At 53.8% G+C, this 14,289-nt stretch overlaps 1 protein-coding gene across 5 annotated transcripts; it reads right to left on the reverse strand.

The window, feature by feature from the left end:
• Positions 1–6,494: 6,494 nt before the first annotated feature.
• DYRK1B (dual specificity tyrosine phosphorylation regulated kinase 1B) lies at positions 6,495–14,177 on the reverse strand. 5 transcript variants are annotated; one of them, XM_080908975.1, is made up of 12 exons: positions 13,255–13,462; positions 12,017–12,180; positions 11,174–11,293; positions 10,882–11,070; positions 10,548–10,695; positions 9,262–9,548; positions 8,571–8,717; positions 8,349–8,489; positions 8,038–8,073; positions 7,758–7,953; positions 7,316–7,422; positions 6,495–7,229 (listed from the first exon to the last, which is right to left on the reverse strand). In XM_080908975.1, the coding sequence occupies exons 1-12, from the start codon at positions 13,331–13,333 to the stop codon at positions 6,858–6,860; spliced, it is 1,986 nt and encodes a 661-aa protein (XP_080765101.1). In that variant the 5' UTR covers positions 13,334–13,462; the 3' UTR covers positions 6,495–6,857. The 5 variants fall into 5 exon arrangements, with proteins under 5 accessions (XP_080765101.1, XP_080765103.1, XP_080765102.1 ...); XM_080908977.1 differs by lacking the exon at positions 13,255–13,462 and adding an exon at positions 14,034–14,177 and having other exon boundaries at positions 7,758–8,073; XM_080908976.1 differs by lacking the exon at positions 8,038–8,073 and having other exon boundaries at positions 13,255–13,461.
• Between the last annotated feature and the right edge of the window lie 112 nt (positions 14,178–14,289).

A 14,289-nucleotide genomic window follows, 5' to 3' on the forward strand; every position in this document is an offset into this window, starting at 1 on the left:
AAGCATTGGCACACCCCATGGCCAGACCGGAGTCTAATACTGTTCTCCAGTAGAAGGGTTCAGAGCGGCATGGAGAAAAGCCCATGGACTTGCAACATGGTGGAGGGGCAGAGAGAGAACTCAAGGAGAGAAATCAGGATGCAGCAGCCTGCCTGGAAGGCGGCAGAAGCTTGGACAAAATTTGGGAGTCACAACACTAAGCTCTACCTTGAGTTCATGCTGACACAACTGTTAGAGAAATCAAACACAAATCTCTCATTAGAATGCCACAGGCCAGAGCCACTGGTGAGGAGTGCCAGCAGTGGGGGCACGTCACAGCCCCACAGCACCCCGAGTCTGCTCATTAGTATATATGCTCCCTAAGGTGTGAACATTGCTCAGAGGGTGTGCACTGGAAGTTTCATCTTCACTGTAATGATGTCACTGGGGGTGTGCTCTCTGCTATAGTCTTTGGAGACTCCAGTTAGTCCCCATGAATATTATAAAAAAGCAAGCCTGGCCTTTCCTACTGCTGACCCCTTTTAAACATGATGGCATCTACCTCAAGTCATGAACACAAATGGGACTGCTTTGCCTTGGACTTTCAGTTCCAGAACTGAGCTCTTCTCTATACATGACCCAGTCTCGGGTATTTCGTATAGCAACAGAAAGCAGACTACTGTGCTGTAGTAGTTTTAACACATGGGTACAAATCCTTGTGACAGTTTTCAGGAACTAGAGCTTAGTGCTCATCACTTGAGTGTGAGGTGAAGCGTCTGTGACCACTTCTTACAGAAAGACAATGGACATGGAAACAATACTACAGCTGAAGAAACCTGTAGTTGCCGAGTGCAGGGCCACGGTCAACTACCTTGACAGTCTTCCCAGAATTTACAATCCCTATCTAACCATGAGAAAACACCTAACAAACCCAGACAGAGCAGCACTCTGGACTGCTGAGCACCCTCACTCACAAGAGTCCTGGAAAAGACTGGAGGAACCATCCCGGAGTGGGACTGAGATACACACAGTATGGCCCCTGGAACAGAGAAAGGATGGTCAAAAGCAAATGGAAGAGATGAGATTAGAAAACTGGAGCTAAATGAACAGCAGCAGGCATGGGTATAATAGCTTTGGTGGCTATGCCCTAGAGTAGACCCTGACACCAGGGGAGCTGGGTGGAGCTGGGGACAGCTTCTGCAGGATCTGTGATACTTTGCTACAGATGTATAATTACTGAATGAAAGTTTCCTCCAGGGGGCTGGAGAGGTGGCTCGGTGGTTAAGAACACCAACTACTCTTCCAGAGGTCCGGAGTTCAATTCCCAGCGACCGGATGGCGGCTCACAACCTTTTGTTATGGATCTGGTGCACTCATATACATAAAATATTTCTTTTTTTTAAATAAGAAAGTAAAGTTTAGTCCCTACTGACTGGGCTCCAGTGGTCCCCAGCCATTTGACTCCTGTACACCTCACTCTCATCTCCTTTTTCTGACACCCCAGACTGGGCCCCTGGGTTCCCATAGCTCTTAGCAACCTCTTCATTTTGCCAGCATGACTCACTCAAGCCAGTTTCCCCATCCCAGCCTTGACCAGTTTGCAGGCATCACTGTGTCTGCTTTGCAAGAACACATGCTCCTGACCTGAGCCCTCCTCAGACAGAGCCTGCTAGATGACTTTCTACAGGGATTCCCACCACTGCTGTTTCCTGCCCAAAACCCCACCCCTCCCCTGCCAAAAACCAGGTTCAAATCCTTGAGCCATCACACCAACTGTCAGTACACTGTAACTGTGAGACATGGGCTCAGAGCCCTTTGTAGTAGACACACAACAACTACTGCAGACTTGTACTCCTGGCCCTTGCAACTTAACTCTGGCTAGCCGAACTGAGTGGAAGAGTGGCAGGGAGCTAGAGAGGAAGGCCACAGTTTCCCCAAGAGCAGCTAGCCGCCTGCACAAAAAGAGGAAGCAGTGGACGCTGAGGCAGGAGCTAGCCTTAGTCTGGCAGCTGGAGAGCCACACACTGTCCCAGCTTCTGATTCTGTTCTACTCCCAGGAGAGCCTTCTCTTGCTTTGAAAGCTCAGAACCAACCATGAGGTAGGGGAGTCCTGAATTCAACACTGTTTAGACCCAGTAACCTCCACGTTAGTCATCCTACATAGAGATTACTGTGGCCTTCCAGTCCTGGGCTCCATCCTCCCCTTTTGTGATCTCAGAGATTCCTCAGTAGCAATACCACGGCCATTGTCAAATGTGCCTATGCCTGGTCTTTCCCACTCACAGGCCAGCATCCCTCCTCCTTCCTACACGCAGGCTGCTATGGGCTTCTCTCATCCATCTCCCACCCCCATGCATCAACGCCAGCTGTACTGTCCACTGGGATGCTTCCAACCTTGCCTACATGGCTGTCAGAGGAGGCCCAGAACACTTCAGAGCTAAGTACTCTAGCTCAAAGGGGCTGATGCTTTCCATGGCATTCGGTGCCAGATTCAAGTCCTTATAACATCTCTTCGTGGACTTTGTCCTTGTCCTCTTCACTCCTGTCCAATTTCCGTTCTCTCTCACACCCCAGGGCCTTTGAACTGGCTTTCTTTGGCTGGCAGGGACATCTTTTCCTAAAAAGACATGGCTTCTTAGCGTTTTCCTCAGACATGCTCTCACTCCTGGGCTGCAGGCTTTGGAACCACAGGGCACTGTTCTGCTGCTGCAGCACTGGCACGGTCCAAAAGTGCTCACAAAGGGCCAAGTGCTGCGACCGGAATAATCAGGAAGGAGTGAACCGGAGCAACAGCTCACTAGCACATCATGGCTTCCTAGTAACAAGAGGCTCAACACGACTTGTCTCTACAACAACCTGCTGGATTCCCTACGAGCAAGTCAGAAGCAACTGAGTCCATGGCACTCCAACGATACCAAGGATGGGCTGCTCTTCCCATCTTGCCAAGGGGACAGCCGAGAACTACTCTCCTAGAAGAAATGCCACTCACCCGTCTACCTACTCAACACCTGTCATGACCTTGCTGTGGCAGACGCAGTGTTGAGAGTACTGACTGAGTACTCAGGACTAAGGACAAGGTACCTCTGTTCTGTGCCTTAATTTTTCATCTGTTGGATGGGTATGACAACAGTACTACTTAGCTGTGAGAATTCAACTTGCTATTACATATTACTATACAATCTTACCGTTGTATGACTTTAAACATACTGTCTTATTTCGGTTAGCTATTACTGAGAAGCAAATTATCCTAAAACAGTGTCATAAAAATCACAATTGTTTATTTCATGATCCTGGGGGCATGTCCAGGGCAGTGTCAGCTAAGTCCCCCATGCCATGCACATACCTGGCACAGCTGAAATAGGTAGGACAGATGCTGGGCCTCTATAAAGAAATCAGGGAGCCGGTGGCAGTGCACGCCTTTAATCCCAGCACTCAGGAGGCAGAGGCAGGTAGATCTCTGAGTTCAAGGCCAGACTGGTCTACAGAGTGAGGGCTACACAGAGAAACCCTATGTCGGAAAAAAAAAAAAAAATCAGGGTACCAGAGGTGACAAAGGAGGCTGTCAGACCTGTTAAGGCCACTTGGCTCAGTGTTCTTGTGTTCATCATATCTCTGGCCCAGCCATTACTCAAGGGGGAGGGATTCCTCATCTTGAGTAGAAACAGCAGACAATAGGGACTGTCTTCAAGTGTAGCCATTGTGAGACCTATCAGGGGCACCTTTAAAAATATACAACAGAGGCTGGAGAGATGGCTCAGTGGTTAAGAGCACTGGCTGCTCTTCCATAGGACCCAGGTTCAGTTCCCAGCACCCACACAGTAGTTTGCAACTAACCCTAACTCCAGTTCCAGGGATTCCATGCCCTCTTCTGACTTTTGAGGGCATAAAGCATGAACATGTAAAAAATATGTATGTACACAAATCTAAAATGAAACAAAAACCACACAGCTAACTGTACACCATGCCCCACTGATTACAATTCTGTACATGGGGTAGGGTAGGGTACAGGGTGACATGGGGAACAGGGGACAGATGAACGAAGGATGAACAAGGAATGGCCCGTGTTCCTCCTCAGCCTCTGGGTCCAATCATCTTATGTGCACTTCTCTTTGAATAGAGCTGATGACGACCCTATGGTCTGGATAGTCCTCCCAGGAGCCAGATTAGAAGTCCCTAATCCAGGTGCCAGTATTCTTGACCCTGGTCACCTCCCACTGCTGGGCCACCTGACTGACTCCATCTTGAGACTGAGGCCTTTCAAGAAGGAGCGACTATCCTCTCTCCTCTGCTGTGTTCCCACACTGTTCTTGGCTGGGGCTCTCAGCAACATGTACTTTATAAAAGGGGTTGTGAGACATCCCAGGAGGCTGGAATCAGGATCTATGTTCTGAAAGTACTCATCTGACAGTGAGCCTGAGGGTGTCACATATTCAATGTGAGAGATAAAGCATGAAGTAACCCAAATACTTGCTTCTAAGAAGCTCAAGGCCTCCCAGAATGGGAGGCAGTGGACGAGATCAATTTTAGCATGGACAGCAGCAATATGACTGATACAAGGAGAAAGGTAAAGGAAGAATGGTCAGGGTGTTAGCAGTATAATTCAGAAGAGTGGCCAGGCAGTGAGTCCAGGCTGCTTAGACACAAATGATCCAGGTGATGAGGGTGGATGGTGAAGACCCAGAGGTCACAGAGAGGGTGTGAACTTTTACCCTGAGTGAGATGGAGTCCAGACGGATTCTCAGCAGGGAGGGAGAAGATGTACTCAGAGTCTCTTTGGTTACATGGGGGAATGGTGAGGGCAGAAGACCAATGCGGAGGATACCACATACTTTTCACCTGCCTGAGCTTATGAGAGTGCCCTGGAAATACCAAAGAGTTATCAGGTAGTCAGCCTGGAGCCTGGACATTGATTCTCAACCTCAATACAAATGATATTTCACATTCCTCACAGGGCCTACAGATCTGGCCCTGCTGATGCCTCCAGGCTCAAATAACCCTTGTTAAATTGATGACAGGTGTGCGCACACGCAACGAGCTTGAGAGTTTGCGCGCGCGCGCACGCAAACACACACACACACACACACACACACACACACACACACACACACACGGCAACCTGAGCCTACTTTCTAGTTGTGTGATCTTAGAAAAGTAACTCCATTTGCCTATATTATCCCCAAAATTGGGAAGGTCACTGCAGCTCCTGTTCATTCCAAATCTTTTTACTGGGAGGCTGGGTATGTACAACACTTGCCTAGCATCTGGGATTTCTTGGATTCCATCCCCAGCACCAAGAGAACATATAATTAAAAAACAAAACAAAATAACCAACTATGATTCTACTAATAGGGAATAGGGTGCTCTCTATATTGAAGACCCCCCTCCCCTACCCCCCCTTTACCTCATCCTTCAATTTAGTTGTCTGGAAAGCTCACCTGTTCTTTCTTGACCTCCTCAGCACCACCCCCTACCCTGTGACATCCTAGGCCACTCTTGCCTAGGGACCTGCCATGAGCTGTCTTTTCCTAGCAACATACTTTCATGTTGTGGCAAAACTGGGCTGTGCACCTTCCTCTCATGGTGCCTCAGCCTCAGTCCCTTTGAAAAAGTCCAACTCTCAAGATAACCAAAAATCTTTGATAAATCTTAAATGGCATTCTCAAAATGACCACTGCCATCGGTTTCTCACAACAGGCTCCTGCTCACGTACCCTCCGTTGCTTTGGCCCTGGAAGGCTGGCTGACTGACTACTCTCCCTCCCTACCCACCGTACTCCTGTGCACCAGCACCATCCAATCAACCTGTACTATGGATCCTCCAACACCCTGTAACACCAATCCTCAGCCATGTGTGCAGAGACTTCTGGGCTTTGTAGTTCCCAAGAAAAGTGAGCAAAGAGCTAGCCTTGTAGAACTCCATCTCCTAGGAATCATGGCACCCGCCCCTTGTGCAAGAACCAGGTGATTTTTACAAATTGGGTGGGAGACAGCTGGTTCCAAATTGCCATGGAAACAAAAAACAACAACAACAACAACAACAAAATCACTTACCTGGAGGTCAGAGAGCGTCTTTTTGCCAGAGAATCTCAATACTCGAAATGACTGCAGAGTGGGGCTGGACACGGGTGGGGTAAAATCTGTACCCCACTGTCTGTCTGCTCCCCGATGGTACCTAAGGACTGCCAAATACACCCACAACCTACCAGATGCCTGCCTGATAAAAACAAAACCACTTCTGCGTGAACTCTGTGGATGCCCTAACCAATGAGGGCAGACCATCACCAGTCCTAGCAACAGGCCAGGAGACCTTTACCCTGGAAAAGGCAAATATGGGCCAGGATTCTTGCATCCAGGCTTCTCAGCCCACCGATCTGCTGCCCAATGCCTGCACCAAAAACTATGATGTTCCCAGGAGGGATATACCCATACCACAAAGCACCCCTGCCCCACACAACCTTCCCCACCATGCCTCTGAGGGTCAGGGGAGGGAGCCAAGGCCCTGCAAACGCTCAGGCAGGCATGTGAGAAAGCTTTTTACTGGGGGGTACAGCGAGGAGGAGCAAGGCCATCTCCCCCTACCTGCCCCCACCCCCTCCTAGGGCCCTGGGTCAGGGGGAATCTCCCCTCTACCGGACCACCACTGTCTTTGGTACAATAAATAGAAAACAAGGGGGTGGGGGCAAGGGTCCAGTCTTAGTGGGGAGGGTGCGGCCAAACTCCTCTCCCTTGACCCCCTGCCCTGGGCCCCAGTCAGTGCAGGCCTCACCCACCCCAGCTGGGTAGCAGCAAGTCCAGTCAAGGGGAGAGATGAGGATGGGAGCCCAGGGCCCCCAGATGGGGGGGTATGGCTTCAGGAGGGGCCCCAGGGAGGGGGCAGGGTCATGAGCTGGCTGCTGTGCTCTGGGGTACACCATGGAGGCCCAGGCGAGGCCCCAGAGTGGCAGGGTCATCAGGGGGCGGGAGAGGTGGTCGACCTCCCGTCATCCGAGTCCGGAGGGCTGAGGCAGCCGGGTGCTGAGGGGCAGGTGCTGGATGGGGTGGAGAGCAGTCTGGAGGGCTGCCCACCAGGCTCACATCCATCAGCTCTGGGGGTGGTGGTGATGTTGGTGATGGGGGTCGTCCAAGGCAACGGGGTTGTGGGGGTAACTGGGCCCCAGTCCCCGGCATTGTTGAGGCAGAGGTAGGGGCTTGATGTGTCTTGTGGGGCACATCCCCTCCTGCCCAGGGGCGCAGAGGCTGGGAGGGTAGGATCTAAAAAAGCAAAGGAGTGATGAGTGGTAAGATCCTCGAGGCCCAGGCACCTGCCACCCACTTCCAAAGTCTCACAGCTCCAGTACCTGGGGACTGTTCATCTCACAGTCAGTGATGGGGGGCCCCGGGCCCCCACAATATCGGTTGCTGTAGCGGTAGGCCCTGTTGTCACTGGAGGAGCCACTGGAGCCTCCTAGAAGCACCAGGAAGGAGAAAAAGGACAGAAGTGGTAAGATGGGGGCAAGTCTGTTCACCACCTAGAACCTAAGCTTAGGCTTCCAGACCAGAGCAAGTGTGAAGGCTGTTAAGAGCCCAATTTTAAAGTCTAGGATCAGACCTTTGTGAGACGCTAAGGAGTTCTAGGGAGCGTGTCTCCAGCCCTATTCCACGATCCTGTTGTGTCATGTGGACTGTCCCACCCTCCTTAGAGCTCAGAATCTGGTAGTTCCAGGGGCTCTATGACAGAGGCCCAGTGGTTAGGCCACCCAGGCTGGGCCCTGTGGTACACATCTGACACAGGGCACCCACCAGAGCTGGAGATGGAGCTGGCGGTGCTAGAGGAGGGGCAGGTGTCAAGGGGCGCCGGCGAGGTGGAGGCACTGCTGCCTGCCGGGCCCGTGTTGGTGGCCTCGTCGGCCGTGCGGCGGAAGAAGCCGTGCTGCAGAGCGCCCAGAGGGCTGATGCGGGCGGCGGGCTCATACTCCAGCATGCGCAGCACCAGGTCCTGGAAGCGGAGGTAGTCGGCGGGGCTGTGGCCCGGCTCCCCCGCCCGCCGGCCCCCGGGCCCGCCCGTCTGCACGCCCAGCACCTCCTGCAGCCGCCGTGTCCCAGGGCCCTGGTAATCCTGGCAGGGAGGGGGTGGGAGGGGGGGCAAGAGAGTGGCCGTCAGTGGGCAGGAGGGGCAGGGAGACACACACGGGGAAACAGAGGCACGAGAGAGAAAGAGGGAGAGAGAAGCTAACAGGAGTTGTGGGGTGGGATGGTAATGGGGTGGGTAGGGGAGGAAGGTAAGGACAGACAAGGAGGAGAGGAAGACAGGGAAAGACACAGGGAGAGGAGAGCCCCAAGTGTGAGTGAGGGGACACCCAGGAAAGAAGTGGCACAGGGCAGGGGCCGCACCTTCCTGAGTTCCTTTGTCCTTCGTAGGGTCCAGCCACCCCCAGGCAGCCGCTCAAAGTACTTTCGAGCCTTGGGTGCCTGCTCCAGCATGGGTGCGGGAGGGATGCCCAACACCTCCACAATGCGGCTCATCTGGTCCACCTGCAGGCAGGCGGCGGTCAGGGGCGCTAGGTGGCTAGGCTCCACCCCTCCACCTCCAGCACACCCCTTCCAGGGGCACACCTCATTAGAGCCACTGAAGAGGGGCTCTCCGGTGTGCATCTCCACAAGGATGCAGCCCAGGGACCACATGTCGATGGCCAGGTCATAGGGTGTACCCAGGAGCACCTCGGGTGAGCGGTAGAAGCGGCTCTGGATATACTGGTAGATCTGGGGGAGGGGACAGTAGTCAGGGTACCAGCTCCCCTGCTGGTTCCACTGGAAGATTCAACTGAAGATAAGCCCCTGCCTGAAAACTGCATGGAACCTCTAGGTTGTGAGGTTCTCAGCAATGTTGCACAAGCCAGTCACTGTCTGTCTTGCTCCTCAGCCTCCAGTCTTCGGTTCCCAGCTCTGGTCCCTCGTTTAAGAGAGGCTGGCCATCACATACTGTACTATATTCGTATAACCCCTAGGGCTTGGCCTGTTCACATGTGGTTAAAAGTTTCCCGGTCCTCTCACTACCTGTGAGCAGTCAGCAGAGCAGCCTGAGGCTCAGATCACAACTCTACTCTGAGGAGTGCCTGGCCCTCAATTCTCCCTTTCTTTTCCTTGCTTGGGTTGTTTTGCCTTTCACCTTCCACCACCTCTGTCCAGACAGTCCTCCCTATGCCCAATCTCATCTCTTGGACATCAGCTTCCAGGGCCAAAATGAAGCCATCCTCCCGCCCCATCTCACCGATGACACTGGCCCTGCCCACAGTCAGAACCGCACCCGTTGGCCAAGCTGGCAGGAGCTGCCGAAGTCCACGATCTTGATGGCGCTGCGCTTAGGGTTGCAGAGCAGGATGTTCTCAGGCTTGAGGTCGCAGTGGATGATGCTGAGTTCGGGGGTGGCCAGGAAGAGCAGAGCTGTGCAGAGCTGCTGTGCCAGCTTCCTCGTCAGGTTCAGGGACACACCTCGGAAGTGCGTGTTGCGGAGGAGGTCGTACAGGTTGTAGGACAGCAGCTCAAACACCAGGCACAGGTGATTCCGGAACATGAAGTGCCGCTTAAGGTGTACTGCAGGCAACAAGTGACAGTGGGCAACAGGTTAGACACACTGATGGCAGGTGGCTTGGGACCACACAGAAATCACCTCTGCAGTCAGCCCTCAGGTGTTTTCCCACACCCACTTACTGGACTTCCAAGGTATATTAATGCTCGAGTCCCTCACACCCTCCAGTTTTACCAAAGGGAAGGGCTCTGCCAACATGTCCCAGCAGTAGGAAATATATAACGGGAAGATGATGAGCTCAAGGCCAGCTTGGCTTACATAGTGAAGCCCAGAATAAACAAAACTCCGAAGGATGGTGTACCCTAGTGGTTACACTAGCGTAGGTTATGGGATGACCTAAGGGTGATAGCAAGTTTGCCTAGCAAGCACAAGGCTCAGGGTTCAAGCCCTGGCACCGCAAAAGGAAATTAAAGCTTTAAAATAGCGCCACACTTCCTTATTCATTTTAACACTGAACCAGGCTGGGATGCAGGCATGAAGGCCCGTCTTCATACACCGATGCACCAAGACATTAAAGTACATCTGGGTATATTTAGTGAGACCCTAGCTCAAAATAGTCAAGTAAAAACAGGTCTGGAGATGCTCTGGGGAGAGGGTGTTTGAGGGGAGGACCTGTTTGCCTAGTATATATGAAGCATTAGGTTTGATCCCCAGAACAGCAAAAACAAAACCTCCAAAAATATCACCATCACGAAAACCCTCAAACTACTAAAAGAACGTGCTTCCATCTTTGTGGTGTCTACCTGTGTAGACTGGGACTATCTCATGAGCCATAGCTCTAGAGACCTCTGCTTCTCACATCATCGACTGCTGAGTGTATGTCACCCCATCAATGTGACAGCACTGAGCGCCTCAGGTTCTCCAACATGTACACAAAGCTGCCCTGTCCATTACCAGGCTGGGAGGAGGTAATTCATGGCAAGTGTTTGCAACAGAGTCTGGTTCTCAGTGAGCACACCGCAGGACAATCAGAGGTACCGCACCCACCCAGGCCCAGGCCTCACCTATGTAGTACTTCATCTCTGTATCGTGCTGGTTCATCAGCTCCAGCAGCCGCAGCTCAATCTGTGCCTGGTTCAGAAAGGCCTTTTTGTTCTTGATGATCTTGATGGCCACCAGCTCCTGAGTCTGGTGATCATAGGCTTTCACCACCTGCAGAGACAAGGAGTTACCTGGGTAGGTGGGAAACCCACCAGTCACACCTGTCTAACAACTCCCTTCCCAGTACTCCTATCCTTGTACTGGATACCAAATAACAGCAGCAAGTCTTGTGGTTTACACCCATACAGAGCTAAGACAGGAGGGAATGCTGAGTAAGGTTAGTGACTGTGTCCACACCTGGCCAAAGGAGCCTTTGCCAATCAGAGAGTCAATCTCATAGCGCTCTAGCCAGCGCTCGCCACTGCGTACAATGTAGTCGTGGTTGTCATCGTCATAACCATGGTTCAGGACCTTCTTCTCCTTTTTGGTGCTCGAGTCCTGGGGTGGCGCCTGTTGGGCCCGCCGCTTCTTCTTCGCATAGTATACCTGCTCAGGCAGCCAGGAAACCGGACCCTTGAGTGACCTGGGCACGAAGCCAGGACCCCTTTCCACACCCAACCAGGGAATTCCAATTCCATTCCCCACACACCTCATTGATGTGCTTGTAGGTCTTGATGAGGTCCACTGAGAGCTTGCGAAGCGGGGCTGAGGTCGCATCCCGGAAGGCCAGGGGCAGTCTCCGGGGCAGTAGCCGCACATCAGGCAATACCTGTGGTAGAGAGGGGCAGACACTGAGCACCTCACCTCCAACTTCTAGGAGAGAAGAGTAAAGCTGATGACTCATTTGACCATGCCTACATTTCTCTACCTCTAATCACATCCTGTAGAGCAAGCGAGCGCGCGCGCGCGCGCGCACACACACACACACACACACACACACACACACACAGTGGGTTCCCCATTCACCTGTTCATAAGTAAGTGGTTTGCCTCTGACCTTCCTTCCATTCAGCCCCAGGTCAGCTCTTTTGCTCCACATCTGGTTCTGTGCCCTGAATCTTTGCACCTGAGGTCACTGAATTCACTCTATCTCCACGTCCTCACTCTCCAGTTGAGAAACCCTTGGGTTGGAATTAGTCTCCCTGGGCCCCCCCCCCCCCCCGCTGCTCTCAGCCCATTTTCCTTCTAACCCCTCTAGATTTCTCTCAGGACCCTTACTCCAGACCTCTTTCTTGCTGTGAACACTCAGATCTGTGTTTCTGCCTGCTCTGTGCCAATGAGTTCTGATCCCAAGACACATATTATAGGCCATAGAGAAGCCTAAGAATGCAGTCCTCAGCAGGAATGAGGGTGGACTCTTCAAAGCCCAACTACCTGAAAAACTCTTTCAGTATTGTGAGGCCTCCAAAATCCCCAGAGATCCTCCAACAACCATGCTGTAGTCTGGAGACCGTTCAATCCTCTGGCAGGTGAGAAGCCAGCTCAATGCCTACCTGCGTGTGTTCCTGGGGCCCCGGAAAGCCAGAGAAGGGACCATGGCCTGGTGGGACGGCCATGGTGGGCTCAGAGGGCCGCAGGGGCGTGAGGCCTGGAGCGGGAGCCCGGCCGGGGGGCGCCTTCTCGCATCCTGCACCTCGGCTGCCACCGCCGCTGAGACCTGAGAGCAGGTAGGAAGTAGGAAGACAACATGGAACAAGAAGGCATGTAGGTCAGGGTCAGTTAGAGAAGAGGTAGGCACCAACTAGAGTGCAGGATCAGGGGGAGACAGGGACAGGGCGGAGCACCAGTACCAGGAAGCCATGTAGAAACAGCAAAGTGGGTTAGCACAGCTGTGTCTCCCAACAAATGACAAGCCAAATCAATGAATGAGGCATCACATCAGGAAAATGTAAAAGGAAATGATCAGAGCCAGACAGGGGTGGGAAAGGGTGGGTACAAGGGCAGGAAGGATAAAGGCCAAGAATTATAGCAAAAGAGAAGACAGAAACCGTGTAGCCTGGGAAGCAGAATTCAGTCTTCCTTTGAAATTTTGCTGGGCAGCCTGAGACCCTCAGATAAGGCCCCACCCTCACATGGTCTTCTTCCCTCAACACTGAGGGCCCAACTTCAAGCCTAGCCTACCCACTAGATCTTTCTATGCGAAAGAATGCAGCAGTCCTTGTGGAGCTCCTAGCAAAACCAAGGTTATCTGAGAACTCCTTCACATGCGAGCTATAGTCTCAACCACCAAGGCACACTTTCCCCTGGGACCAACGCCACACTCCGCCAAGACCGCTCACTGCTCCCTATATGAGGTCTCCAGCACCAGGGACCTTTCTTCTAAGTAGTCTACATTTAACCCACTAGGATTTCCTTATTACTTCAAGACCCCCCCCCCCACTCCTTAGGAAAACAAGGGGGAGGTGTCATTTCTCAACATCTAAGAGTCATGGTCTTTTTCTTCCTTATCCTGAGATCCTTGCTATCTCTTCTATTTCTAAGCCGGGTCATTTCACAATTGAACCTATTCCTAGAAGGGCCCGACAGCCAAATCCCTAAATATCGCACAAGACTTCACTCCCTGAAAGTGTCCTTAGGAACAAAATCCCCTCCCCAGGAGGCTCCCCCTTGTCAGATTCCCTTCTATCCTATATCTTGCTACTCCAGGTCCCCTTCATTGGGGTTTCACAGATAAACAACCTCTTCCGAGCCCTCCCACACTAGGACCAGCTCTTCCAGCTCCCACCCCTACCCGGGTCAGGGCTGGCACTGGGCCCACGGGGGGCTGGAGCGCGATGGGGGCCCCAGTGCGGCGGGCGAGCGGCCAGCATGGCGGTGGTGGTGGCGGCGATGAGGAGGTGGCCGCCTGTCCCCGGCCCGGCTAGCCTAGCCAGCCCCGCGGCGGTGAGGGCAAGCGGGACAGGCGGCCCGGTGGGTGACAACAGCAGCCGCCGCCACTGCCACCGAGGGGGAGGGGCGGGGAAAGGAGGGGACGAGGGTCAGACCAGGGCACGCGGGGGAAGGGGACAGCAGGTGGACGGGGGAGGGGCGGGTTAACCCTCGCCCTACGGCCCAGCCCCGCCCCGCGTGGCCACCCGCCCCCAGGGACCCTGGCGTCCCGCCCCCCACCCGGCAGGCCCGCCCCGGCCGGTGGAGTCCCGGCGGGCGGGGCCCAAGTGAGCCCGGCAGGCCGCACCTACCATGGCAACAACCACGCTATTGGTTGTTGCTGCCAAGAGCTTAACCAATTAGCACGCAGGGCAGCTGTTGCTAGGCGACAGCGAAGCGGCCAGCGCAGCCGAGCCCAAACAAAGGGCGGGAGTGGGGCCGGGTTGCCCCCTCCCAGACTCCCTCTCAAGTAGGGTCCCTTGGGCGCAGCTCCTTCCAGAATTCGGCTGCTAGGTGCCGGGCTCCGCTGCACTGGCCCGAAGCCCCCTCCTTCCCCTTGCTAAATCTCGCGGGGACGGGCAGGGCGGATCCCGGACTGCCCCCCATCTAAGCGTGCCACCCCGCCCGTCGCAGCACCGTTACCTGAGGGCGTGGGTAAGGGGATTCAAATTGCTCGGGGAGTCCGAGCTCAGACCTGCTCACTGGCTGAGGGTGTTCGGTGGACGCGGCGAGCCAGGGCCCCGATTACCCAGTAATGCAACCAGCAAAATGGCGACCACAACAAACCGGCCCCCCTTCCCCGGCTCCGCCCCCACACCGTTCACGTGACCTAAAGGACCGCTGAGCGCTTGCGCCTTAAGGGTGCTGAGTTGCGCACGTGCGTAGCAGCCACCAATGG

The sequence above is a fragment of the Micromys minutus genome (assembly GCF_963924665.1).
Source record: "Micromys minutus genome assembly, chromosome: 32".
NCBI lineage: Eukaryota > Metazoa > Chordata > Mammalia > Rodentia > Muridae > Micromys > Micromys minutus.